General features: G+C 45.2%; 2 protein-coding genes across 2 annotated transcripts in view; one reads left to right on the forward strand and one right to left on the reverse strand.

Annotated features, from left to right (window-relative positions):
* JMJD1C (jumonji domain containing 1C) overlaps positions 1–25,549 on the reverse strand; it is a 213,147-nt gene extending 187,598 nt beyond the window's left edge. Inside the window, exons 1-2 of the mRNA XM_070752116.1 lie at positions 24,853–25,549; positions 11,816–11,900 (exon numbers count right to left, since the gene is read on the reverse strand). The gene's annotated coding sequence lies outside the window, so the exon portion shown is untranslated. The remainder of the gene's footprint in view (positions 1–11,815; positions 11,901–24,852) is intronic.
* A 48-nt stretch (positions 25,550–25,597) lies between these two features.
* REEP3 (receptor accessory protein 3) overlaps positions 25,598–27,841 on the forward strand; it is a 60,123-nt gene continuing 57,879 nt past the window's right edge. Inside the window, exon 1 of the mRNA XM_070752122.1 lies at positions 25,598–25,882. Within this exon, the coding sequence (XP_070608223.1) occupies positions 25,851–25,882 (32 nt within the window). The 5' untranslated portion in view covers positions 25,598–25,850. The remainder of the gene's footprint in view (positions 25,883–27,841) is intronic.

The following is a 27,841-nucleotide window of genomic DNA, read 5'->3' on the forward strand; positions in this document are numbered from 1 at the left end:
ACTGCGGAACTGCTTGCTGTCAACTTTGCACTGGGCAAAGAACTCTTCACCTCCCGCCAGGCACGGACGAAAGGCGTGGAAGTCTATTGTAGCAGCTGCTACAGCGGAGACATTTTGGGGGGGAGGCAGGAGGCAGGAGATCCGGCCCTTCACTTGCCCTCCCAGCAAAAGGCAAAGCCGCGCAGCTCCCCAGCCGCCAAAGGAGGCTTAACCCCACCCCTCTGTCCCACCCATCGCCCGTGGCCGGCAGAAGAGCGGGGATAGGCAGGAGGAGGTTATGCCGACCACGGGCGATGAGTGGGACAGAGGGGTGGGGTTAAGCCTCCTTTGGCGGCTGGGGAGCTGCGCGGCTTTGCCTTTTGCTGGGAGGGCAAGTGAAGGGCCGGATCTCCTGCCTCCTGCCTCCCCCCCCCCCAAATGTCTCCGCTGTAGCAGCTGCTACAATAGACTTCCACGCCTTTCGTCCGTGCCTGGCGGGAGGTGAAGAGTTCTTTGCCCAGTGCAAAGTTGACAGCAAGCAGTTCCGCAGTCGCCGAAGGAGGCTTAACCCGCCCGGTTTCAGTGGGGTTTCCCCGTTGCCCAGGGATTCCTGAACCCACCACAGCCACCTCCGTTCGGGCGAAGGAATCCCTGGGCAACGGGGAAACCCCACTGAAACCGGGCGGTTTGGACTTTCCATTCCTCCAAGTCACTTCGCCGCTCGTGTCCTGGGTAAACCGGGCGGCAGGATACAGGCTTTGAGTTTTTGGCTGCAGGGGGAGGGAGTTAGGAAAATCCTACTTCTCCCCCCGCAGCCAAAAACTCGCAAGATAAGGTTCGGGGCGGGGCGGGCGGGGCCCTTTTGTGCCAGTCGGGGAGGCGGCGGCGGCTGCAGCAGAGGCGGGCGGGGGAGGCCGGCCCGCCGGAGGGGCGATGCTGGCGGCGGAGACAGGCGAAGTCCCGCCCGCCCCCCGCCCGCTTGGCCCCGGGGGGCTGAAGGGAGCCGGGCGGGGGAGGGCGGGGGCTACTCGGTTCTTCCTCAGCCGGGGGTAGCCGGAGCGCCGGCCAGGCGGGGGGCGGGCGAGGCGAGGGCTGCGGGGCGTGCCGGGCTCCAAGTTGCCGCGCTGCCTTTGTAAACCTGCCCGAGGGAGGCGAGGGAGCCCCTTTGTTGGCCGGCGGCCTGGCCGGCCCTTGGCGCGCGGTGCCCGCGGGGACTGCTGCGGCGGGGACTGCCCACTGCCTTCGCCCAGACCAGAGGCGTCGCTCGGCTGGGTTTGCAGATCCGCGGAGGCATCGGCGAGGGCGGGCTGAGCGGCGCTGTGTTGGGAGCCCGTGCCGTGGGAGCGGGCGGCTTGGCCTCGCTGCGGCGGCGGCGGCTTTGCGGGTCCTCGCTGGCGGCCTCGCCGGGCGGAGGAGGCTGCGGGGCTTTCTAAAGGGAGGAAGAACTTGCTATCGAGCCTGCTAATGAAATCCAACCGGCGGAGGGTCTGAAATTCCACCCGAGGGGAAATGGGGGGAAAAAGCCCAGCCGGGAGCGCGGCGCCAGGCATTGTTCTCCGGACCCCTCCCGCAGCCTGGAGAGGGAAAGGGCCGCTGCGGGTTGGATTTCATTAGCAGGCTCGATAGCAAGTTCGATAGCGGCGGGCGAACGAGGCGAGCGGCGGGCGAACGAGGGGAGTGGGGGGCGAACGAGGGGAGCGGCGGGCGAACGAGGGGAATGGGGGGAGAACGAGGGGAGCGGCGGGCGAACGGGGCGAGCGGCGGGCGAACGGGATGTGCGGCCGCCGAACGGGGCAAGCGGCAAACGGCGGGCGGGCATCAGCGAGGATCCGAGGCGGCGGGGAAGACCCAGGGAACGTTCCTTCGGCCGCCCAACAGCTGATCTGCTCGGTAGCGCGGCAGCAGCGAGGAGCCGAAGATGAGGTTTCCCCGTTGCCCAGGCAAAGGGGAAACCCCATCTTCGGCTCCTCGCTGCTGCCGCGCTACCGAGCAGATCAGCTGTTGGGCGGCTGAAGGAACCTTCCCTTGGTCTTCCCCACCGCCCACACGCAAACTTCACCATCTGCGCATGTGCGGCCATGAAAAAATGGCCGCACATGCGCAGATGGTGTTTTTACTTCCGCACCGCTATATCGCGAAAAATCGAGTTTCGCGAGGGGTCTTGGAACGGAACCCTCGCGAAACTCGAGGGATCACTGTAATTACAAAAGAAGTAGCAATATTAGTTAAACAAAGAGAATTAAGAGACTTCAAAGAAATAAAAACTGCAGCATTGGAAAGCGCTCAAGCGGTAGTGGTATTGGGTTGGAAAGAGTCTAAAAAATGGACATTACAGAACTGGTACTGGTACATGGTGGATCACATTCATTTTGAAATCATGGAAATAAGATTAAACAATTTCGACGAAAACAAATTGGAGAAGCTGATGGTACGATGGAATAAGGTGAAAGGTTATATGTTGAGTAGAATTTGTGACGAAAACGTGAAAAATAAATTCCAATCACTCTTTGAATAGTAAACAAATGCAAATTAGAGCTAAGGAAATAAAAGAAATAAACTAGTAAATATTTGAACCCCCTAATTGGTGGTGGTGGTGGTGGGTATTGTCAGTCGGGTGATGGGCACATGCACTGTGCACTGTTTTATGTTTGTTTTATGTTATATACAATGTGCAAAACCAATAAAAATATTATTAAAAAAAAAGATTCACTACCACGCGTGCCATAGGTTTACCATCACGGACACAGAAAGACCTAGCCAATTATAGGTCATTTAAGATTATTTAAAATAACCTGAGAGCTTCAAAGTGAGGACATTTATGGTTTAACTGTAACAACCATAAATGTCCTCAGTTTGAAGCGCACAGGTTATTGATTGTTGTATCAGTACAACAACCTATACTGATGCCAAAGCTGGCGGGTACCCTGTAGTAAGCGAGTCCCAATAGTTATTTCAGGGGAGATCCAGCCTCAAGCCATATGAACTCACCCCCTCACATTCTCTTAGCCCAGCCTGCCCTGCAGGCTCGTGAGGGAAATGGGATATGTAATGATATGTATGTTTTATTGAGCTCCTAAATGGAAAAGTAAGGGGAAGAGCCTTCTCTGTGGCGGCCCCGGCCCTCTGGAACCAACTCCCCCCAGAGATTAGAACAGCCCCCACCCTCCTTGTCTTTCGCAAATTACTTAAGACCCACCTTTGTCGCCAGGCATGGGGGAGTTAAGTTATCCTTTCCCCCTAGGCTATTACAAGTTATGCATGGTATGTTTGTGTGTATGTTTGGTTTTTTATAATAAGGGTTTTTTAGTTGTTTTTATTAATTGGATTGTTCATGTTGTTTTACCACTGTTGTTAGCCGCCCCGAGTCTGCGGAGAGGGGCGGCATACAAATCCAATAAATAATAATAATAATAATAATAATAATAATAACAACAACAACAACAATAATAATAATAAAATAATAAATCCCCCCCTCCATGTAACGTCTTTCAAATGGGTTCCAGAATTTCTTCATTTTGTTGTACATAATTATATATCTATTATATACAATTAGAATTATATCTAGGTTTGGTGTTTTATAAATAATTGTTTATGGTTTAATATTTTATAATTTACAAACAGATCCAATCTGTTTATTCTAGAAACCACGACACATGGGCTATTATGCTGTATAAGCCCAGCTAATGGCATTCTCAAAGCCACTTAAATACTTCCTGTGTATTTAGCTGTAACGTTTTGTAACTGGAAATCAAAGTGGTCAGGATCAGGGTGCTTAAGCACAGGTTCAGCTTCTCAAAAGTAGCTTCAAATTCCAGTCAGCCATTTCAATACAGTGTTCCCTCGATTTTCACGGGGATGTGTTCCGAGACCGCCCGCGAAAGTTGAATTTCCGCGAAGTAGAGATGCGGAAGTAAATACACTATTTTTGGCTATGAACAGTATCCCAAGCCATCCCTTAACACTTTAAACCCCTAAATTGCAATTTCCCACCCCCCCTAGCAACCATTTAGATTATTACTCACCATATTTCTTTATTAAAGTTTATTTTAAAAATATTTATTAAAGGTGGACGAAAGTTTGGTGATGACATATGACGTCATCAGGTGGGAAAAACAGTGTTATAGGGGGGGAAACCGCAAAGTATTTTTTAATTAATATTTTTGAAAAACCGTGGTATAGACTTTTCGCGAAGTTTGAACCCGCGAAAATCGAGGGAACACTGTAGTTGATTCAGTTTGGCTTTGCTGCTCCAGCGCTAGGGACACACGCAGAGAATACACACACAAACACTCCACTATGGAATTCAGCTTGGGTAAAGACTACTAGGGGACTATTTAAACCATTTCCTTTTCTTTTGTCACCAAATCTGATTAATCCACAAATGACCTTGGAACTCTTCCTTCACCCCTTGGGGCTAGCTCTAATGAGGACATCTGGCAGCCTCATGCTGATGGGGAATTAGATGGAGGAAAAACAGAGACCCTAAAACATTCTTATAACCTCTGTCTTAAATACTGGAGGAGGCCCTAAAAAAGCAGGCAACTTAACAAGCTTTTGGAGAAGGAGGAAATGTTTATTTATTTTATTTATTTATTTTGTCCAATACACAATGAGGGTTTTAGTGGGTATATATCTATATACATGTAGTAAAATACATGATGAAGGTTATAGAGGAGATACTCATAGTAAAATATATCTAAGAAAGAATAGAAAAGAAGGTATAGTAATAGAACATATCAATGAAAGAATAGAAGAAGAGATATAGGAATAGAAGAAAGGTATAGGAGATATAGGAGAGCAATAGGACAGGGGGCGGAAGGCACTCTAGTGCACTTGTACTCGCCCCTTACTGACCTCTTAGGAATCTGGATAGGTCAACCATAGATAATTTAAGGGTAAATTGTTGGGGGTTTGGGAATGACACTATGGAGTCCGGTAATGAGTTCCACGCTTCGACAACTCGGTTACTGAAGTCATATTTTCTACAGTCAAGTTTGGAGCGGTTAATATTAAGTTTAAATCTGTTGTGTGCTCTTGTGTTGTTGTGGTTGAAGCTGAAGTAGTCGCCGACAGGCAGGACGTTGCAGCATATGATCTTGTGGGCAATAGTTAGATCTTGCTTAAGGCGTCTTAGTTCTAAACTTTCTAGGCCCAGGATTGAAAGTCTAGTCTCGTAGGGTATTCTATTTCTATTTCCTGCTTTCTACAGGCCTCCTTCACTGGGGATAATCTTTTTTTTTTTTGGGGGGGGGGGGGGAGGACTGCAATAATACCAAATGGAAGTAATATACTAGTGTAGCCATAAGGCTCAGCTGCCATGGCTACAGTCCTGAAACCGAGCCATGCTGAACTCTCCCCTTCCTTTGGAGATCATGTTTCCCTTCCCAAGCAACTTGGGAAGAAGCATTTCCATTGCAATAGGGAAGGACTTAACTCTATCACTGCCGTCCTACGTACAAGAACCTTTTAAAAACACACTGATGGTAGAGGTTAGCAGTTAAACCACAAAAGTAGCATCTCAAGTGAACAGAAGGACTAAAGCTTGCTGCTTTCTTTTTTAAATGACAACAACCCTCAACAGCTTAATGATTTGTGCTGGTGAAAAATAACGTGTAGGCAACAAGAGCAGCACTCAAATGTATAGGTGGACTAGCCTAGGCTAGTGAAGACTACTACAGTATTCCCTCGATTTTCGTGGGGGATGCGTTCCGAGACCGCCCGCGAAAGTCGAATTTCCGCGAAGTAGAGATGCGGAAGTAAATACAGTGATCCCTCGAGTTTCGCGTCCTCGAGCATCACGAAAGGACTATATCGCGAGTTTTCAACCCGGAAGTAAACTCCACCATCTGCGCATGCGTGCCTTTTTTTCTATGGCCACGCATGCGTAGATGGTGGAGTTTCCCGCCGGGCAGATAAGCTGCTGGGCGGCATCCCTGGGTCTTCCCCCTCTTGCCCCGTAAGACCCCAGCGGCGGCGCAAGCAATGGCGTGGGCGGGCGGGCGGCACGCGCGGGGACACCCCAGCTCCGCTTCCCAGCTGGGAAGCGGCCCCAGCAACGCGCGCGCGCTTGGGGACATCCCAGCTCCGCTTCCCAGCTGGGAAGCGGCCCCAGCAACGGCGTGGGCGGGCGGGCGGTGTGCGCGCGCTTGGGGAAACCCCAGCTCCGCTTCCCAGATGGGAAGCGGCCCCAGCAACGCGCGCGCGCTTGGGGACATCCCAGCTCCGCTTCCCAGATGGGAAGCGGCCCCAGCAACGGCGTGGGCGGGCGGCACGCGCGCGGGGAAACCCCAGGCGCGAGCAACGGGGTGGGCGGGCGAAGGGCGGGCGGCGGTGGAAGTAAAAATGCGCAGATGGTGTTTTTACTTCCGCACCGCTACTTCGCGAAAAATCGATCATCGCTTGGGGTCCTGGAACGGAACCCTCGCGATGATCGAGGGACCACTGTACACTATTTTTGGTTATGAACAGTGTCACAAGCCTTCCCTTAACACTTAAAACCCCTAAATTACAATTTCTCATTCCCTTAGCAACCATTTAGATACCATGTTTATTTATTAAAGTTTATTTTTTAAAAAATTATTAAAGGCGGATGAAAGTTTGGCGATGACATATGACGTCATCAGGCAGGAAAAACCGTGGTATAGGGGGGGGGGAAACGCAAAGTATTTTTTAATTAATATTTTTGAAAAACCGTGGTATAGGCTTTTCACGAAGTTTGAACCCGCGAAAATCGAGGGAACACTGTGTAGGTAAGATTCCTCAGATGGTATTGTAGTATTAACAGTTAATCTAATCTTGGGTTAATTAAAATTTGGTTTGAAACTGCAGTTCCTGGAGTTTCTTCACACAATGAAGAAAAAGTAAGACAGGACACCAAAGATTTAAAAAAAAAAATCTGGATTTCTTTGCTGTCTGTAGCACATTGTTCTTGATGTCCACTGAGAAAAATAATTGTAAACAATCTCAAAGAAATGGAAAAAATATCTATTTAAAAATATCTATTTAAATATCTAGCCTTACAACATAAAATAATTATTTTTTTCCATTCAATAATTTCAGATTCCTGGAGATTGCCTGGACAAGTCCTTGTACTGTTGGTGTCTTAACTTTTTCAGAAGTGCTTCTGCCATTGCCTCCTTACTAGGGCTAAGTGAAAGTGACTGGCCCCAGGTCACCCAGCTGATTTTGTGTATAAATCAATTAGATCTTTACCACTCAGTTGTTATGTGCATCATACACACACACACACACACACACACACACACACTATGTATGTATGTATGTATGTATGTATGTATGTATGTATGTATATGTATAAGTATGTGTGTATATATAATTCTCTGCCTTACAAGGCAGAGGCCCCAGGATCAAATCCCAGTAAGGGTATGGCTAGCTGATAAGGCCAGAATAAAGCTGAAATAGCGCTATCCTAGTCTCCCTTAATTTTAAAAATTCAGCAAAAACATGTGATATATATATATATGTATATGTTTTTTCTGTTGGATCACTCTGGTATATTGAAGGAACGACACAGCTCCTTTTTTGCCTCTAGGCCCAACCCAGGGCCATTTCAAGGCAGTTAATTTATTCATAGCCAACAAACTATGTTTTGTATGTACAAAAGGCAGAGGCCCCAGGATCAAATCCCAGTAAGGGTATGGCTAGCTGATGAGGCCAGAACAGGGCCGAAATAGCACTATCCTAGTCTCCTTTAATTTTAATATTCAGCAAAAATATGTGATACAACTACTCAGGATATCACCCCCAATCCACAAACATTAAGTAATCAACATACCTCAGTTACATCAATGACCCTAGGTGTGTTACCCCACTGACTCACCAGGAAGTTTCAACACAGCAGGCAGCTGCTGAGCCATCAAACCACACCCACCCACCAGTATTTATAGAGGGAAGGCAGCTCAGGTCTCGCTGTGTTTGCCCTAGAACAAGGTCAGAAGCACCAGCCTGAAGATGACGAGTGGGACCTCGTCGAAACGTCGCCAGAAAGCTCTAAATCCTACACGGGAAGAAACCCGAATATACCAAAACCATCATATATATATAAATATACACACACAAGCCTTGCACCACATTCTGCATAAAGTATATTAATCCAAAGACAGTATTTTCAGTAAGGCAAGGCATATCTAAATTTGGTTCTGGTTCAAAGCGACTCCCAATTTTTACAGCATGGTTACACAAACCTGGCCTCTGATATGATAATGACAGAGTACTACAACATTAAATGCTAGGTTGAAATCGCAGGGGAGATATCTTGCCTCCATGTTGCCTTCTTGGGGAATTTAGCTTTTCTGGGTCTGATTGAACTCCTTTACACTCCTTTGTACTCTTATCCTGAGCTATGTAGCGGTGCAACAGAGACCAATTTATCTCATGGTGGGAGCATGAACACCTCCCAACTCAGACAGAAGGAGAGCAGGCCATCACAGAAAAGTGGAAAGTAACTTTATGGTGTTAGTACTGTTTAATTTGTGTTGCCTTTTGCCAATCATTTCACAGCTCTTTGATGGGCCCTGATTTTAGAGAAATGGTCCCAATGTTAAATGATAATATAAAAATAAAAAAGGTTAATTATCGTGCTAGGCCAGGAGTGAAATGCTCTTAGTTTGGGCATGTCTGCTGGTTGTCGGAGGGCTGGTAGTGATTATAGCACGAGGCTTCGTCCACTTGACCGGACACTTGGTGTTTGATTGATTGTGTGCTTGTTTTTTATATATACAGTGTTCCCTCAATTTTCGCGGGTTCGAACTTCGCGGAACATCTATACCACGGTTTTTCAAAAATATTAATTAAAAAATACTTTGCGTTTTTCCCCCTATACCACGGTTTTTCCCGCCTGATGACGTCATATGTCATTGCCAAACTTTCGTCTGCCTTTAAAAAACATTTTTTAATAAACTTTAATAAATAAACATGATGAGTAATAATCTAAATGGTTGCTAGGAGAATGGGAAATGGTAATTTAGGGGGTTAAAGTGTTAAGGGAAGGCTTGGGATACTGTTCATAGCCAAAAATAGTGTATTTACTTCCGCATCTCTACTTCGCGGAAATTCGACTTTCGCGGGCGGTCTCGGAACACATCCCCCGCGAAAATCGAGGGAACACTGTATTGGGGTTGCTTTTATGAAATTTTTAACTTAAAACTGTAATTAGATTGGTGAATATTAGATTTGTCATTATGTATTGTTTTTGTCACTGTTGTGAGCCGCCCCGAGTCTACGGAGCGGGGCGGCATATAAATCCAATAAATCTAATCTAATCTAGTCTAATCACTGCCATTTGGATTCTTTTCCCCTCTGCACATGTGCAAAGTGTTCTACACATGTGCAGAGGGGAAAATAATCCAAATGGCAGCGTCCGGGAGAAACCTTACGCTGTGATTGCTACCAACTCTTCGACGACTGGCAGGCACATCAAAACCGGGAGCATTTCCCCTCTGTGCATGGCACTGTAAAGCAGCGAGGTAAGGAGCAGCAACAACGAGGCCAAGAATAAATCAATCAAAACCCATATTTAGAACTGATGGCCAACAGCATAATTCTAGTCATTGCAGATCACCAGCATAATTTAATTTCATACAAACGTGTAGCATTGCTGGATTCCCAACGATGCTGGGAGAGTATATTAAATGTATATACTAAATATCTATTTATTTATTAATTAAATTTGTATGCCGCCCCTCTCCGTAGACTCGGGACGGCTCACAACAGTAATAGAAAAAAACAATATACAATACAAATCTAATAATTAAAACTAAAAACCCTTAATTTAAAAAACATGCACACAACATACCATACATAAACAATATAGGCCTGGGGAAGTTATCTCAGTTTCTCCATGCCTGACGGCAGAGGTGGGTCTCTCTGAGATACATACATACATAATACATACATACATACATACATACATACATACATACATACATACTTACTTATTTATTTATTTATTAAATTTGTATGCCGCCCCTCTCTGTAGACTCGGGGCGGCTCACAGCAGTGATAGAAACAATGTACAATACAAATCTAATAATACGAAGTTAAAAACCCATAATTTAAAAAACATGCACACAACATACCATATATAAACAATATAGGCCTGGGGAAGTTATCTCAGTTCCCCCATGCCTGACGACAAAGGTGGGTTTTAAGGAGTTTACGAAAGGCAAGGAGGGTGGGGGCAGTTCTAATCTCAGGGGGGAGCTGGTTCCAGAGGGTCGGGGCCGCCACAGAGAAGGCTCTTCCCTTGGGACCCGCCAAACGACATTGTTTAGTCGAAGGGACCTGGAGGAGGCCAAACTTCTTAGAATATAAATATATTACTTAAAATGTATTATTAAGTTGTGTTAAATCAATTAACGCTATTCAATTAATTAATAAAGCTCATTTAAGTGGTTTTCTATTCTATGTAACAGGCACCAGAAGTGATACAACAAACCAGTTTTGCCACACCTGGTGGATTGCTCTGTGGGCTACTAAGGGAATTGGCTGATGGTCTTTGTGAAATTTAGTACTCAATTTTAGGTTATTATACTGCATTTTAACTTATTATTTATTCAAATTCCCTCTATTTTAGTCAATTTTGTTGTATTTTAACCAGTCACAGTTTTATGACAACCGATGTGGTCCTTTTTCTCGCTTTGATATGGTCGATTGACTAATCAAATAAAGTTGATATTGTATTGTATTGGTATCTGGGAAATGGTTTGGGCAGATGATTGACCTGAAAGCATCTTAAAAGCAATGTAATTACAGTGATCCCCCGGTTATTGCGTCCCCGACCATTGCGAACAGGGTAATTTGCGATTTTTGAACCCGGAAGTCAGAACACCATCTGGGCATGCGTGCCTTTTTTTTCTATGGGCACGCATGCGTAGATGGGCCGGGCAATCAGCTGCTGGGCGGCTTCCCTGAGGAGTTTCCCCACCGCCCACGCAAACTCCTTGCTGCTGCAGCTTCGCTCGGGCCGCTTCCCAGCTGAGTACTCAGCTGGGAAGCGGCCCGAGCGAACGGCTTGTCCGCAGCCTGCCTGCCCGCGCGCCCGCGGCTCGCGCGCCCTTCTCCCACCCACGCCGTTCGCTCGGGCCGCTTCCCAACTGAGTTCTCAAGCCAAGCGCAGAAGTTCGCTTTTGGCACTTGGCTTGAGAGCTCAGTTGGGAAGGCGCGCGGGTGTTTTAAACCGTCCCCACCGACATGGGGGGCTCGCTAGCATCCCCCCAAACCCGGGTTGGGGGTTCGGGGGGGTGCTAGCGAGCCCCCCATGTCAGCGGGGACGTTTTAAAACACCCGCGCCGCCCCCAATCTTCGGCTCCTCGCTAGCACTGCGGAAGTAAAAACACCATCTGCACATGCGCAGATGGTGTTTTTACTTCCGCAGCGCTACTTCGCGAAAACCCGCTCGTTGCGGGGGGTCCTGGAACGGAACCCTCGCAACGAGCGGGGGATCACTGTACTAGAATTTGGCAAGGATTAAGAACAAATTTAGCCAGTCTGATCTTAATTTTTCATTGGGTAATCCTAGAAACATAATATAGCTTGACTTCAGAACAGCATTTGCAAAGCACCCTAAGATACGCTGAGAATCAAACATGAATTGGATAGCATGATAATTAAGTGAATATAAGCTGAGCTTCATTAATATCTTCTCATCAAATTGGAGATTGTTATCTTGCAACAATCAGTTCTCAGTCCTTTACTCTTCAATATTTTTGTGAAAGTGGGGAATGCTTATCAAAATGGCAGATGAAACTGAATCGGATAGGATAGCGCAAATCCTAAATAACAGAAATACAATCCCATTAAATAAAAACTCACTTACTCAATGTTCTGGTTTTCAGGTTTCAGTGGTCTTTAAGCTACCATCATTATCAGGACTGGGTTCATGGAAGTCAATACTGTAGACCCTAATGTGTAAAAATAACAGAAGGAAACAGAAGGGAATTTAACAAAAGGAAGTGCAAAGTGATTCATTAAGGAAACAAACATTAAATGTAGAGCTATAGGATGGAGGCTATGCTACCTGGGTTCAGTATTACTTTATCACCCGAAATAAAATTTATAAATCACAACAAGTAGTTGCTTCAGTGCACCTTGTTCTGGTCACATTGTACCTGGAGTACTAGTGTTCTGTCTGGATCACTCCAGAAGCCAATACCAACCCAAAAAGAGAAGCCAGACACACTGGTAAAAGGCAAAGGCAGTTTATATAATTCAAGGAAAACACAGGTAACAGAAAATGTCCTTACAAACAGGAAAAACGCTGGAACTTCAAATATATACACGAAGGGAATAGTCCATGAAGCAATACCAGATTCTTGCTGCCAAGACGAAGCTGTAGATAGCAAACAGACGCCTCCCACGAGTCTTCCAGACTGCGAGGCCACAAGCCAAGATCAGAGACGCTGAGAATCAAAACAGGTCTCCGCAACTCCAATTGATAACACTCCACATGGCTTCAAGGCCTTGCCTGCCTTTTAAACCCTGCTGATGAGGACCACACCCAAACCCAGCTGTTTCTAATTCAATGGTGAAAATATTTCTTTAACTGCTCCTTTCGTTGCTCTGAACGTCTCTGTCTCATGTCAATGACAGCTTGTGCGTCATCACCTAACGACTCCAAGCTACTGGCTGGGGAGAGCCCCCCCCCCCGGGGCTCTCATGCTGTTCTCCTTCATCCCATTCCTGACTCTCCTCTCCCCCGTCTGACTGTTCAGCCCCCTCCTCTGCGCTGTCATCCTCCTCTGGGCATGGAGCCAGCAGAGACACAGCTGGTCCCTGAGCAGCCTCAGGCTGAATCACAACAACTAGGCACCACATTTTTTATGTACCAGGTACTTATTTTTAGCTCCATTTTTATTTTTAAACATAATTCAAGATGGCAAAAATACCTCATACTCCTTCCTACTATTTTCCCCACAAAAACCACCCTGTGAGCTGGACTAGGCCTTAATGATGCCTTAGTGATGCCAGTAGACCAAAGAAATTGCAGCAGAAGGAAACAAACATAGAAATCAACTCTTTGAAAAGAGATTCAATGGGGCGAGCTGCTTCCAATCTGACAGGCCACCACAAAGAAGGTCATGATAGGGAAGAGAAGGAATTTAAGCTGTAGGAAAGCAGATTGTAATGAATTGTCGAAAAACTTTCGAATAGTAAAAGTAGTTTGATGGCAGAACCTGCTACTAGAAGTATTTGGCGTGGATATTTTAATTTGAATTATTGTACTGAAGGGCTGGGATAGATGCAGAGCCTTTCAACAAAAATGCATTTGTTAATAGTTTATGGAAAAAGAGGTCATCTGTTCTATTTTTTTTTAAAAAGATAACGCATTACTAAACTTGTTTATGTCTATGAATATAATGTGTGTGTCTGTGTGTGTGTACACATACACACACACAATACAATTTTACATTTTTTTCCTTACTGTATTCTAATTGTTCTTTAATTCACAACTCACATTACAGAACCATCTTTCAGCTGTGGCGAGGGGGGCGTTTGCCCAGGTTCACCTGGTGCACCAGTTGCGGCCCTATCTGGACCGGGACTCACTGCTCACAGTCACTCATGCCCTCATCACCTCGAGGTTCGACTACTGTAATGCTCTCTACATGGGGCTACCTTTGAAAAGTGTTAGGAAACTTCAGATCGTGCAGAATGCAGCTGCGAGAGCAATCATGGGCTTCCCTAAATATGCCCATGTTACACCAACACTCCACAGTCTGCATTGGTTGCCGATCAATTTCCGGTCACAATTCAAAGTGTTGGTTATGACCTTTAAAGCCCTTCATGGTATCGGACCAGAATATCTCCAAGACCACCTTCTGCCGCACGAATCCCAGCGACCGATTAGGTCCCACAGAGTGGGCCTTCTCCGGGTCCCGTCAACTAAACAATGTCGGTTGGCGGGCCCCAGGGGAAGAGCCTTCTCTGTGGTGGCCCCGACTCTCTGGAACCAGCTCCCCCCAGAGATTAGAACTGCCCCTACCCTCCTTGCCTTTCGTAAATGCCTTAAAACCCACCTTTGTCGTCAGGCATGGGGGAACTGAAATATCTCCCGTGGGCCTATACAATTTATGTATGGTATTCTTGTATGTATGTCTGCTTAATAATGGTTTTTAAAAAATATTTTAAATTGTAAATTATTAGATTTGTCATGAACTGTTTTTATTGTGTTGTGAGCCACTCCGAGTCTACAGAAAGGGGTGGCATACAAATCTAATAAAATAAATGAATAAATAAATAAATAATTCTTTGCTGCACTTTTTGTTTTTTATTTTGTATAATATTTTATACTCTCTCTCTCTCTCTCTCTCTGGAGAGAGCTATTTGCAGGTCTGTGTTTTCATTTTTCTTACTGGGTTTTGTTGAACTTTCTATTGCAAAGTTCAACTATTGTGAAATATCACACAACATTAAAAAAAAAAGATAACCAATAATTATTTGTGCTAATCTTTGCGACTATCTTTTGTAACTTTTTATTGTATAAGCTGCCCAGAATTGCTTAAAGTTGCAGTCATATAAACCTTTTAAATTAAATGCGTTGTGTTGCATTTTTCCACAAAGGACTCAGTTACCAAGGCAATAAATGTAAGAGCTAACCCTACTGGGCTGTATTCCCATAAAGGGCAACTCCTGTGCATAAGAATGCTTCCTCTGTTAGAAACTGCTGTGTGAAAGATGTAATATGTAAAGCACAGAAACTTACATTGCAAAACAAGTTTAACAACTTCAAAAACTTAAAAGGCATAATTTGTTGTTCCTTTCCTGAACAGCCAGAAATTTAACACTACCAGCCCACCCTTGACTGGGTTCAGTTTCTATTGGGACCAGGGGTGGGTACCTCCCAGTTTGGACCGGTTCAATAGAACCGGTAGCAGCCCGCTGGTGGTGACGTCACAATGATGTCACCAAACGGGGGTTGGTCAGTGCTGGCCCGCTAGCACTGCCAACTTTTTAATTTTTTAAAATAAACTTTATTGATTTTTATAAAATTGACATACATACAAACATTTAACATATAGTTGGGGTTATAATTACCCCTTTTGTCTTATAAGTCTATTTTTATACAGAAAAAGAATACACTACTAATTCATTAAATCCACATACTAATTTAAATGAAAATTAGTATGTTACGACCTATAGGTCATAACCTAAATTTATAGGTTATTTTTTTTTTTATAATTTTATTTATTGATTTTTAACAATTTTAAAATCACACAACATAAAACAGTGCATAGTGAAATGTGAATTGTGCCCACCACCCCGACATACACACATTCCCCACCACCAAATTGGGGGTATTTCTTTTATAATCCACTTAACCCAAGAGCAATATATCTGTCTACATATTATAGAGTGATTCTAGTTTATTTCTTGTAGCTTGGTCTCGGATTCTACTCGTCATATATCGTCTTACCTTGTCCCACCGTCCCATCAGCTGTCCCAAATCAGTTTCATTATCCAAATTTATCCTTTTTTCCATAATTTCAAATTGAATATGATCCACCATGTACCTATACCAATTTTGCATTGTCCATTTTGTCGCATCCTTCCAACCCAAAACTATTACTGCCTGAGCACTTTCTATTGCTGCTTTTTTTATTTCTCTAAATTCTCCCATCGCATTGCTTTTTACTAGTACTGCCATTTCCTTAGTGATTGTCCATTGTATATTTAACATTCCATTGATATCCTCTTTCACTTTTTGCCAAAATTCCTGCACTATCGGGCATTCCCAAAACATATGCATAAACACTCCTTTATCTTGACAACCATGCCAACAATTCCCCCTGACATTCTGCTGAAAATGTGCAAATTGAACGGGAGTAAAATACCACTTATGTAATATTTTCCTTCTCATTTCCCTAATTCTTGTATTTTTAATTTTCCTTATATCTTCTACTATATTTTCCATTTCTTGTACCGCTACTAATATCTCATTTTGCCACCATTTAGTCAATCCATCAATCGTGTCCCCATCTGACTGCACTAGCAGTTTGTATATATTAGTTGCTTGCGCCTTTATCCCCTCACTTTTTTCTCTTATTATTTTCTCTAACCCTGTCTCCTCCCGCCATAATACTTCTTTGTTCTCCCTTTCATTTAGATATTTACATATTGCATTTATTTGTAGCCACCTTCCCTTACCTAACCACCATTCTATACGATTTCTACTTGGCCTGCCATCCTTCTCGTATAACTGTTCTATCTTAGTTATCCCTCTTCCCTTCAACTCTCCTATAACCCTATTTAAGTTAATTTCGTTTTCTCTATTTATTACATAAAGCGATGACAGTTTAGATTTATATAATCCTATTTTCCCTTGCCATTTTTTCCAAATTTCCATAGTCCCTTTCATTGGGCCTATTAATTTACCTATATCTCTCCTATTCCACTTCCTAAAAATTAATTCTCTATTATTCATCCCGTTTATCTGTTTTTCCAATTTCGCCCATTTATTTTCACTTAATTGCAACTCCATTAACCTTTCCATTTGAAAAGCTTCCCTATACAGCTCCAAACATGGAACACCCCATCCCCCCTCTTTTTCATTCGCAATTAACCACTTTTTTCTTATTCTTGGTCTCTTATCTTCTTCAATCCAATAATTTAATTTTTTATCCCACTCTTTAACCTTACATACCAATAACCCCCCCGACAGCACCTGAAATAGGTACATCATCTTGGGAGCTATCATCATTTTTAAAGCTCTTATTTTAGAGAGTCTCCTTAGCTTTTTATCTTTCCAGCTCCTCATCTGTTTCAACATTTTCCTCCATGTTATTCTATAATTAATCTCTTCCATTTTCACTGGGTTTTTTAATAACCAAATTCCCAAATATTTTATTTTTTTAAGTCCTAATTTCAACCCTGATTCTTTCCTAATTTCTATCTGTTCTCTCGGATCTATATTTAAACACATAATCTCTGATTTTTCCATATTAACCGACAGTCCCGATTCCTGCTTAAACTCTTGTAAAATATTTATTATACCTGAAGAAGAGGAAAGAAAAATCATGTATTTTAGCATTGAGGGACACCAGTGGAGTGGTTAGATATGGTAATGACCAGTTAGAGGAGATAATGAGGAAATATTATGAAGATTTGTATAAAGAGGAGCAAGTGAAGATAGAAGTCCTCAAGGTTGGGAAAATAGTAAGTGAAGAAGACAAACAAATTTTGAATGCAGAAATTACACAAGATGAAATTGCTAGAGTAATTAAAGGGTTTGCCAAAGCACCGGGACCAGATGGGTTTACAGGGGAATTCTATAAAACTTATGTGAATGTTTTGCTGCCGCATTTGGGGAAATTGTTTAATAATATATTGTCAAATCGTGATATCCCACAGACATGGAAGCTTTCAGAAATTGTTACCATTCCGAAGATGGGTCGAGATTTAAGAGAGCCTGGGTCTTACCGTCCGATCAGTTTGGCAAATCAGGATTATAAAATATTTATGTAAATTTATAGGTTATGACCTATAAAGCCCTTCAGGTTTTTTGTACTGCACATGCATCTACACACACCCACAAAGCACGTCCATGCGGCGCAGAAGGAAGCAAACTGGCAGTGAAGTAAGTTGTAACCCACCCGATTGGGACACAGTGTAAATACTGGATATTTATACTGCCTTCATGATAACCTACAATACAACTTAAGCACAGAGCAAAATAAATAAACAAACCCAAAAGCCAAGTTTAATATTCACCAATATTCAGGAATCAAACAACTAATTTGCAAGTCACCGTGGGAGTTCATTTATTCTTTTCTTCCCTGCTTGTCAATTCCAGCTAATTTATTATTATTTATTATTATTATTTATTATTATTATTTATTAGATTTGTATGCCGCCCCTTTCCGTGGACTCGGGGCGGCTCACAACACAATAAAACAATTCATAACAAATCTAATATTATACAATTTAAAATTTAAAATAGTTTAAAAAATCCCATTTTTAAGCAGACATACCATACATAAATTATATAGGTCCGGGGGGAGATGTTTTAATTCCCCCATGCCGGACAACAAAGGTAGGTTTTGAGAAGTTTACGAAAGGCAAGGAGGGTAGGGGCAGTTCTAATCTCTGGGGGGAGCTGGTTCCAGAGAGTCGGGGCCGCCACAGAGAAGGCTCTTCCCCTGGGGCCCACCAACCGACATTGTTTAGTTGACGGGACCCGGAGAAAGCCAACTCTGTGGGACCTAACCGGTCGCTGGGATTTGTGCGGCAGAAGGCGGTCTCGGAGATATTCTGGTCCGATGCCATGAAGGGCTTTAAAGGTCATAACCAACACTTTGAATTGTGACCGGAAACTGATCGGCAACCAATGCAGACTGCGGAGTGTTGGTGAAACATGGGCATACTTGGGAAAGCCCATGATTGCTCTCGCAGCTGCATTCTGCACGATCTGAAGTTTCCGAACACTTTTCAGAGGTAGCCCCATGTAGAGAGCGTTACAGCAGTCGAGCCTCGAGGTGATGAGGGCATGAACGCTCTTAGACTAACATGGACTCCGGCCTACTTCACCAATTGGTGCAACTAAAAGAAAAAAAGCTCAGGTTTCCACACTGGAGATCAAACGTTTTTGCACAATCTGTCTTCTCCTATTACACAACAAACCCTGCCATTCATAAACAAATGGAGGTGGTTTATTGGAATATAAGCAGCAATGTAATCTACTGTCTCATCAACCCAACAAGCTAGGACTTTGTGGGTAACTAATACACCCAGGCTCTGACTCACCTAGCACATGTCGACACACACCTGCCCCAAAGCATTCATAATCCAAAGTAACTGCTCAGAGGAAGACAAGAAATAATTGGGATCTGCTGTCTCACTCCAGGAAAGATTTAGAACCAGTAGCATAGATGCTAAACTGGGATCCCTGTAATAGGGTATACTAGAAAATCTGAAAACAAGCCATCTTGGAAAAAAAAGCCACATACTGCTTCAGGAAGGCTGCTAATTGTATTAAGACTACTGTATATTAAAATGAGATTGTATGTTATACATAGAAACATAGAAGACTGACGGCAGAAAAAGACCTCATAGTCCATCTAGTCTACCCTTATACTATTTCCTGTATTTTATCTTAGGATGGATATATGTTTATCCCAGGCATGTTTAAATTCAGTTACTGTGGATTTACCAACCACGTCTGCTGGAACTTTGTTCCAAGCATCTACTACTCTTTCAGTGAAATAATATTTCCTCACGTTGCTTTTGATCTTTCCCCCAACTAACTTCAGATTGTGTCCCCTTGTTCTTGTGTTCACTTTCCTATTAAAAACACTTACCTCCTGAACCTTATTTAACCCTTTAACATATTTAAATGTTTCGATCATGTCCCCCCTTTTCCTTCTGTCCTCCAGACTATACAGATTGAGTTCATGAAGTCTTTCCTGATACGTTTTATGCTTAAGACCTTCCACCATTCTTGTAGCCCGTCTTTGGACCCGTTCAATTTTGTCAATATCTTTTTGTAGGTGAGGTCTCCAGAACTGAACACAGTATTCCAAATGTGGTCTCACCAGCGCTCTATATAAGGGGATCACAATCTCCCTCTTCCTGCTTGTTATACCTCTAGCTATGCAGCCAAGCATCCTACTTGCTTTTCCTACCGCCCGACCACACTGCTCACCCATTTTGAGACTGTCAGAAATCACTACCCCTAAATCCTTCTCTTCTGAAGTTTTTGCTAACACAGAACTGCCAATGCAATACTCAGATTGAGGATTCCTTTTCCCCAAGTGCATTATTTTACATTTGGAAACATTAAACTGCAGTTTCCATTGCTTTGACCATTTATCTACCGTGTTTCCCCGATAGTAAGGCAGTGTCTTACTATCTTTTTACCCCCAAAAGCCCCACTGTGTCTTACTTTGGGGGTATGTCTTACATTGTCCCGGGCACCGGGGCCGGCTCGTCTTCGGGCGCGGGGAGCTGCCGGAAAGGAGGCGGGCGCCGACCTCGACGTTCGGCGGGTTGCGGGGAGCATCCCCTCGCCGCTCCCGGCAATGTTTCTCGGCAGGGGAGGCCAACTCCGCGGCGACACGGACGCTCGGCTGGCTGGCTAAAGGCAGGTCAAGGGGTGGATAGCAGTCAAAAAGGGTGAGCGGCCGCCGCTGTGCCCTCCTTCGCCCGCCTCCTTTCCGGCAGTTCCCTGCGCGCCCCTCGCCTTCGCTCGCCGCGGCGCCACCGCCTCTTCCCCTGCCGAGGCTCAGCTGCAAGTGGCTGCGAGGCGAGCGGAAAGGAGGCGGGCGAAGGAGGGCGCAGCTCCGGCCGCTCGCCTCGGAGCCGAGCGGCCTCGCTGGCCGCTTGCAGCTGAGCCTCGGCAGGGGAAGAGGCGGTGGCGCCGCTGCGAGCGAAGGCGAGGGGCGCGCAGGGAGCTGCCGGAAAGGAGGCTGGTGAAGGAGGGCGCAGCTCCGGCCGCTCGCCTCGGAGCCGCTCGGCCTCGCTGGCCGCTTGCAGCTGAGCCTTGGCAGGGGAAGCGGCCAGCGAGGCCGATCGGCTCCGAGGCGAGCGGCCGGAGCTGCGCCCTCCTTCACCAGCCTCCTTTCCGGCAGCTCCCTGCGCGCCCCTTGCCTTCGCTCGCCGCGGCGCCACCGCCTCTTCCCCTGCCGAGGCTCAGCTGCAAGCGGCCAGCGAGGCCGCTCGGCTCCGAGGCGAGCGGAAAGGAGGCGGGCGAAGGAGGGCGCAGCTCCGGCCACTCGCCTCGGAGCCGATCGGCCTCGCTGGCCGCTTGCAGCTGAGCCTTGGCAGGGGAAGAGGCGGTGGCGCCGCGGCGAGCGAAGGCAAGGGGCGCGCGGGGAGCTTGGAAGCAATGTCATCGCCCCCCCCGCAATACCGTTTATACCGTGTTTCCCCGAAAGTAAGACATATGTCTTACTTTCGGGGTATGGCTTATATAAGCCGACCCCCCTGAAACCCCCCATATGTCTTACAATCGGGGGGGTCTTACTATCGGGGAAACACGGTAGTAAAGCTAAATCATTTACCATATTACACACCCCTCCAGGAATATCAACCCTATTGCACACCTTAGAGTCATCGGCAAATAGGCAAACCTTCCCTACCAAACCTTCCCCTATGTCACTCATAAGATCATGTATTAGCTTTGGTGCAGCAATTATGTTTTCATTTTACATAGAAACATAGAAGATTGACCGCAGAAAAAGACCCTGTGGTCCATCTAGTCTGCCCTTATACTATTTCCTGTATTTTATCTTAGGATGGATATATGTTTATCCCAGGCATGTTTAAATTCAGTTATTGTGGATTTACCAACCACGGCTGCTGGAAGTTTGTTCCAAGCATCTACTACTCTCTCGGTAAAATAATATTTATTCACGTTGCTTCTGATCTCATCTGTTTGGAACCCATATCGCATCTCAGACATTAACACCCTTGAAAATGTCCAAAGATACTTCACCAGAAGAGCCCTTCACTCCACCACTCGAAATAGAATACCCTACGAGACTAGACTTTCAATCTTGGGCCTAGAAAGTTTAGAACTAAGACGCCTTAAACAAGATCTAAGTCTTGCCCACAAGATCATATGCTGCAACGTCCTGCCTGTCGGCGACTACTTCAGCTTCAACCACAACAACACAGGAGCACACAACAGATTTAAACTTAATATTAACCGCTCCAAACTTGACTGTAAAAAATATGACTTCAGTAACCGAGTTGTCGAAGCGTGGAACTCATTACCGGACTCCATAGTGTCATTTATTTATTATTTATTATTTTATTATTTAGATTTGTATGCCGCCCCTCTCCGCAGACTCGGGGCGGCTAAGAACAAAGTGAAAACAATTTACAACAAATCTAAATTACTGCTTAAAAACATTTTAAAAACCCATTTTCTAAACACACATACATACAAACATACCATTCATAAATTGTATATGCCCGGGGGAGATGTCTCGGTTCTCCCATGCCTGACGACACAGGTGGGTCTTAAGGAGCTTACGAAAGGCAAGGAGAGTAGGGGCAGTTCTAATCTCCGGGGGGAGTTGGTTCCAGAGGGCCGGGGCCGCCACAGAGAAGGCTCTTCCCCTGGGGCCCGCCAACCAACATTGTTTAGTTGACGGGACCCGGAGAAGGCCCACTCTGTGGGACCTAATCGGTCGCTGGGATTCGTGCGGCAGCAGGCGGTCTCGGAGATATTCTGGTCCAGTGCCATAAAGGGCTTTAAAGGTCATAACCAACACTTTGAATTGTGACCGGAAGTTGATCGGCAACCAATGCAGACTGCGGAGTGTTGGTGAAACATGGGCATACCTAGGTAAGCCCATGACTGCTCTCGCAGCTGCATTCTGCACGATCTGAAGTTTCCAAACACTATGAGCAGTGAGTCCTGGTCCAGATAGGGCTGCAACTGGTGCACCAGGCGAACCTGGGCAAACGCCCCCCTCGCCACAGCTGAAAGATGGTTCTCTAATGTGAGCTGTGGATCGAGGAGGACGCCCAAGTTGCGGACCCTCTCCGAGGGGGTCAATAAATCCCCCACCCAGGGTAATGGAAGGACAGACGGAATTGTCCTTGGGAGGCAAAACCCACAGCCACTCCGTCATCCCCAAACCCCCAACACTTTACCCTTAGATTATCTACGGTTGACCTATCCAGATTCCTAAGAGGTCAGTAAGGGGCGAGTACAAGTGCACTAGAGTGCCTTCCGTCCCCTGTCCTATTGCTCTCCTATATCTCCTATTCCTTTCTTCTATTCCTATATCTCTTCTTCTATTCTTTCATTGATATGTTCTATTACTATATCTTCTTTTATTTCTTAGATATATTTTACTATGAGTTTCTCCTCTATAACCTTCATCATGTATTTTACTATGTGTATATAGATATATGCCCACTAAAGCCTTCATTGTGTATTGGACAAAATAAATAAATAAATAAATAAAAATATTTCCCCCAACTAACCTCACATTGTGCCCCCTTGTTCTTGTGTTCATTTTCCCATTAAAAACACTTCCCTCCTGAACCTTATTTAACCCTTTAACATATTTAATTGTTTCAGTCATTTCCCCCCTTTCCCTTCTGTCCTCCAGATTATACAGATTGAGTTCATTAAGTCTTTCCTGATAAGTTTTATGCTTAAAAACCTTCCACCATTTTTGTAGCCCATCTTTGGACCCGTTCAATTTTATCAATATCTTTTTAGCCAAGTATCCTTTTGTTGGTGAGGTCTCCCGAACTGAACACAATATTCCAAATATGGTCTCAGTTTTGCAAAAATGGTTCAATTTTATTAAAATATCATGTTTGTATTCAATGGAAATCCAAATTCAACCCATCCCACAGGAATCAGAAGCTCCAGGTGACTCTGGACCAGTCACTATATCTCAGATTAATCTATTTTATGTGGGCTTCAGTGAAAAGATAAACTAGAACAGTCTACATATACTTAATTTAGCTCCTAGAGGAAAGGCAGGGCATAAATTTAATAAACAAAACAATTTTCTCTCTCTGCAGATTACAATTACATCCCACTTAAAAAAGGGGCTGACCTTAATGTCAAGCACACCTTTTCTCTTCCATTCTTTATTGTTTGTGCTTTAAAATTTAAACTATTTTGCAACCTTTGCATTAGCCTATGAAAGAGATTGCTTTGAGATGAATTTTCAGTTCATAATATACTACCTAGAGAACTGAAATTTCAGAAACATTTACTTCCTAGATCAGGAGTCTCTAACCATGGCAACTTTAAGCCTGGTGTGGGAATTCTGGGTGTTGATGTCCACTAGGCTTACAGTTGCCATGGTTGGACCCCTGTTCTAGTTAACAGCATACATTTTCAAACAACTGAAGCCATTAGATATTCATGTCAAGGGCTCCTTATCCATATGACTATTTGAAGCATTATTTGATGTAAAGGTTCTGTAGAACAATTATTAAATTTACCTTCCGATGCAACAGCCTAGTAAAGTTCATGACATATCATATATTTGGTAGACTGTAGAATTCTAACCTTTTCAGGTACCTGTTCACAGAACTACAGCAATAGCAGAGGAGCCCAAAACAATTATCACAGGAAAAAGCACCATATGTCATAAAGGAAATCTTAATTTTCATAGTCTCACATTGAAATAAACCTTCATTCCAAAACATTTGCATTCTCAAATATCAACCTTCATGCGATTTGAATTCCACTCTATTATTATCTGAATAGAGCGACAATGGAATTATAGGATCCACTCACAAAAATCCTAAAATCTGCAATGACTCCTAGCTTGCAGAAGACATTTAACCATAGTTACTCAATTTTCTGGCTTTCAGGTCTCACTGGTCTTTAATTATCTGGGCTGGGTTCCTACAAGTCAGTACTATAGACTCCAAATGGATATTTCAGTGAGTTGTGCAAACACAGCCTTCGAGAACAAGAAACACACCACCCATAAAGTACTTCCCCTGAAAATCATGCCATACATTATCTGAAGCTGGGGTTCTTACACTGTAAGGATCCTTCCAAGAACTATTACAATAATGGATGGAGAGTAAAAATTATTGGCTCAGCCATGTGATGGCTCCTATCTGACCTTGGCTGATTCTGAAATGCCTAAACCGGATGAGTCTTGTTTAGCACTTTATTAGAAAGGCATTACGCAGGGAAGTAATAGGGCTAAGGACAACTAGACCAAGATAAAAACCTCAGAAAACAATGTTGCACGGATGTAGCCAGATCACTTGGATATGAACCTACCTCCAAAAAAGAGAGACTTTTTCCTTTTACCTCAATTACCCTTCTTTTCTTTGTTATCAATTGCATCTTCCAACAACAATGAAAGCAAAGCTTAGAACAAATTTTGGAGAGAGAAAAATACCTCTAAGCAAAAAACTTACCAGTACCTGGAAAGAGGCTTAAAATAGCTGCTTATTCTACTCGAGATATTTTAGATGCCTCTGCTCACCCCCTTTTATTTCTCAGCCCATTCCTCAATTTTCCAAAGGCCTTCTTCCAGATCGAGCCCGGCTTGGTGCAAAAATAAAAAAATAAAAAATGCCTTTCTGCCAAATCTTGAAGCCTCTTACCTATCTGAAGCCATTAATATGAAAGCAAGCAGTTATATCCTCACCGCGTTTCCTGCAATTCAGTGGGAAAGCGCTTGCCGGAAGGACGCAGGTCAACGTTACATAAAACCCATCTTGCATTGGTTCGGCTGCTAAGGCCGATCTCGCTCGCTTTTCCCATTTGCCCCCTTCCCCCTCGCCAGTTTTTGAGAAAAACCCAGCCAATGGATGTAAGCCGGGGAGGGGTGGCGGCGGTGGAAGGATCCCCCCGCGAGAAAGCAAGCCTTGCACGAAAGCGGTGCCAACGCTTTGGATCCCCTGCAAACTGTTAAGGTGGAATCCTAAGTCAACGACGGAGGCAGTGCAGAATAACCACACCTTTTACAGATTCGGATTATTAAACCCCTATTAAAAAACAAACAAACAGGAATTTACCCTATTCGCGATGAACCTACAAAGAGAAAAAAGGCTACGCTTGCGCAGACTCCAGGGCCTGTTACCTACCCATTCTCTCCTCCCCGGGCAAGGCGAGGCGCAGGCGCACTGCCGCCAAGTGAACGGTCGGCGGAGGAAGGCCGGGGAGGGCAGGGGGCCAATCCGTGGCGAGGAGGGCGTGGCTTGTGTCAGTTGTTGAAGATTGAGGAGATTGAGGAGGGGGAGGGCGGGACTCCCGTTGTTTGCTGGGAAACGGTGGGAGCCATTCGAACCCCGGTGGGGCGAGAAGCCGGAGGGCGAGCGGGGAAAGGGCGGGTCCGACCGAGGTCCGCTGCGGCTGCTGTGTGGTCTAGGGGAGGTGGCAGGATCCAAGGCCCAGCCCTTCGAGAAACAACATGGTGTCGTGCATCGTTTCCCGAATCGTTGTGTAAGTAGGGGGAGGAGGTGGGAGGCGGGATGGCAGCACCCGCGGGGGGGGGGGGGAGGGAGGGAAGAAGAAAAGAAGGGAGGGAGGAAGGGAAAGGAGGAGGGAGGGAGAAATGAAAGGAGGGAGGGAGGAAAGAAGGAAGGAAGGAGAGAGGGTGGAAGGAAAGAAGGGTGGAAGGAAAGAAGGAAGGAAAAAAGGAAAGGAAGGAGGGAGGGAGAAATTAAACAAGGGAGGGAGGGAGGGAAGAAGGAGGGAGGGAAGAAGCAAAGTAGGAGGGAGAAAGGAAAGGGAAGGAGGAAGGAAAGAAGGAGGGAGGGAGAAAAGAAGGGAGGAAGGAAGGAAAGAAAGATAGAGGGAGGGAGAAAGGAAAGAAGTAAGATAGGAGGGTGGGAGGAAGGAAGGGAGGGTGGGAGGAAAGAAGGGAGGGAGAAAGGAAAGAAGGGAGGGAGAAAGGAAAGAAGGGAGGGTGGGAGGAAAGAAGGGAGGAAGGAAGGGAAAGGAGGAGGGAGGGAGAAATGAAAGGAGGGAGAGGGGAAAGAAGGAAGGAGAGAGGGTGGAAGGAAAGAAGGGTGGAAGGAAAGAAGGAAGGAAAAAAGGAAAGGAAGGAGGGAGGAGAAATTAAACAAGGGAGGGAGGGAGGGAAGAAGGAGGGAGGAAAGAAGCAAAGTAGGAGGGAGAAAGGAAAGGGAAGGAGGAAGGAAAGAAGGAGGGAGGGAGAAAAGAAGGGAGGAAGGAAGGAAAGAAAGATAGAGGGAGGGAGAAAGGAAATAAGTAAGATAGGAGGGAGAAAGGAAAGAAGGGAGGGTGGGAGGAAAGAAGGGAGGGAGAAAGGAAAAAAGGGAGGGTGGAAAGAAGGGAGGGAGAAAGGAAAGAAGGGAGGGAGGGAGGAAAGAAGGGAGGGAGAAAGGAAAAAAGAAAGGGGGGGATAAAGGAGAAAGGAAAGAAAGAAGTAGGGTAAGAGGGAGAAAGGAAAGAAGGGAGGGAGGAAAGAAGGATAGAGGGATGGAGAAAAGAAAAAGGAAAGAAGGAAAGAAAGAAGTAAGGTAGGAGGGAGAAAGGAAAGAAGGGTGGGAGGGAGGAAAGCATGAGGGAGGTTGGGAGGAAAGTAGGGAGGGAGAAAGGAAAAAAGAGAGGGTGGGACAAAGGAGAAAGGAAAGAAGGAAAGAAAGAAGTGAGGGAGGATGGAGGAAGGAAAGAAGGGAGGGGGGAAGGAAAGAATATAGGGAGGGAGGGAGAAAAGAAGGGAGGGAGGAAAGAAAGGAAAGAGGGAGGAAGGAGAAAGGAAAGAAAGAAGCAAGGTAGGAGGGAGAAAGGAAAGAAGGGAGGAAGGAAAGAAAGAAGGAAGGATGGATGCCCCGAGCCTCTTCTTCACAGGCCCTTCTTGCTGGCGCCTCTGACAGCATGTGGCTCATGGGACTTCCCAGGAAAGTGTGGGAGCTGGCAGCTACTCCCAAGCATCCCTTCCTGGGCGAGGACCGCCAGTGGCAAGGATGTACTGGAGCCCCCCCCTCCCCGCTTGGCTACTGCTCCAACTAACTTCAGATTGTGTCCCCTTGTTCTTGTGTTCACTTTCCTATTAAAAACACTTCCCTCCTGAACCTTATTCAACCCTTTAACATATTTAAATGTTTCAATCATGTCCCCCCTTTTCCTTCTGTCCTCCAGACTATACAGATTGAGTTTATGAAGTCTTTCCTGATACGTTTTATGCTTAAGACCTTCCACCATTCTTGTAGCCCGTCTTTGGACCCGTTCAATTTTGTCAATATCTTTTTGTAGGTGAGGTCTCCAGAACTGAACAGAGTATTCCAAATGGGGTCTCACCAGTGCTCTATATAAGGGGATCACAATCTCCCTCTTCCTGCTTGTTATACCTCTAGCTATGCAGCCAAGCATCCTACTTGCTTTCCCTACCGCCCGACCACACTGCTCACCCAGTTTGAGACTGTCAGAAATCAC

The sequence above is a fragment of the Erythrolamprus reginae genome, chromosome 5, assembly GCF_031021105.1.
Source record: "Erythrolamprus reginae isolate rEryReg1 chromosome 5, rEryReg1.hap1, whole genome shotgun sequence".
Taxonomy (NCBI): domain Eukaryota; kingdom Metazoa; phylum Chordata; class Lepidosauria; order Squamata; family Dipsadidae; genus Erythrolamprus; species Erythrolamprus reginae.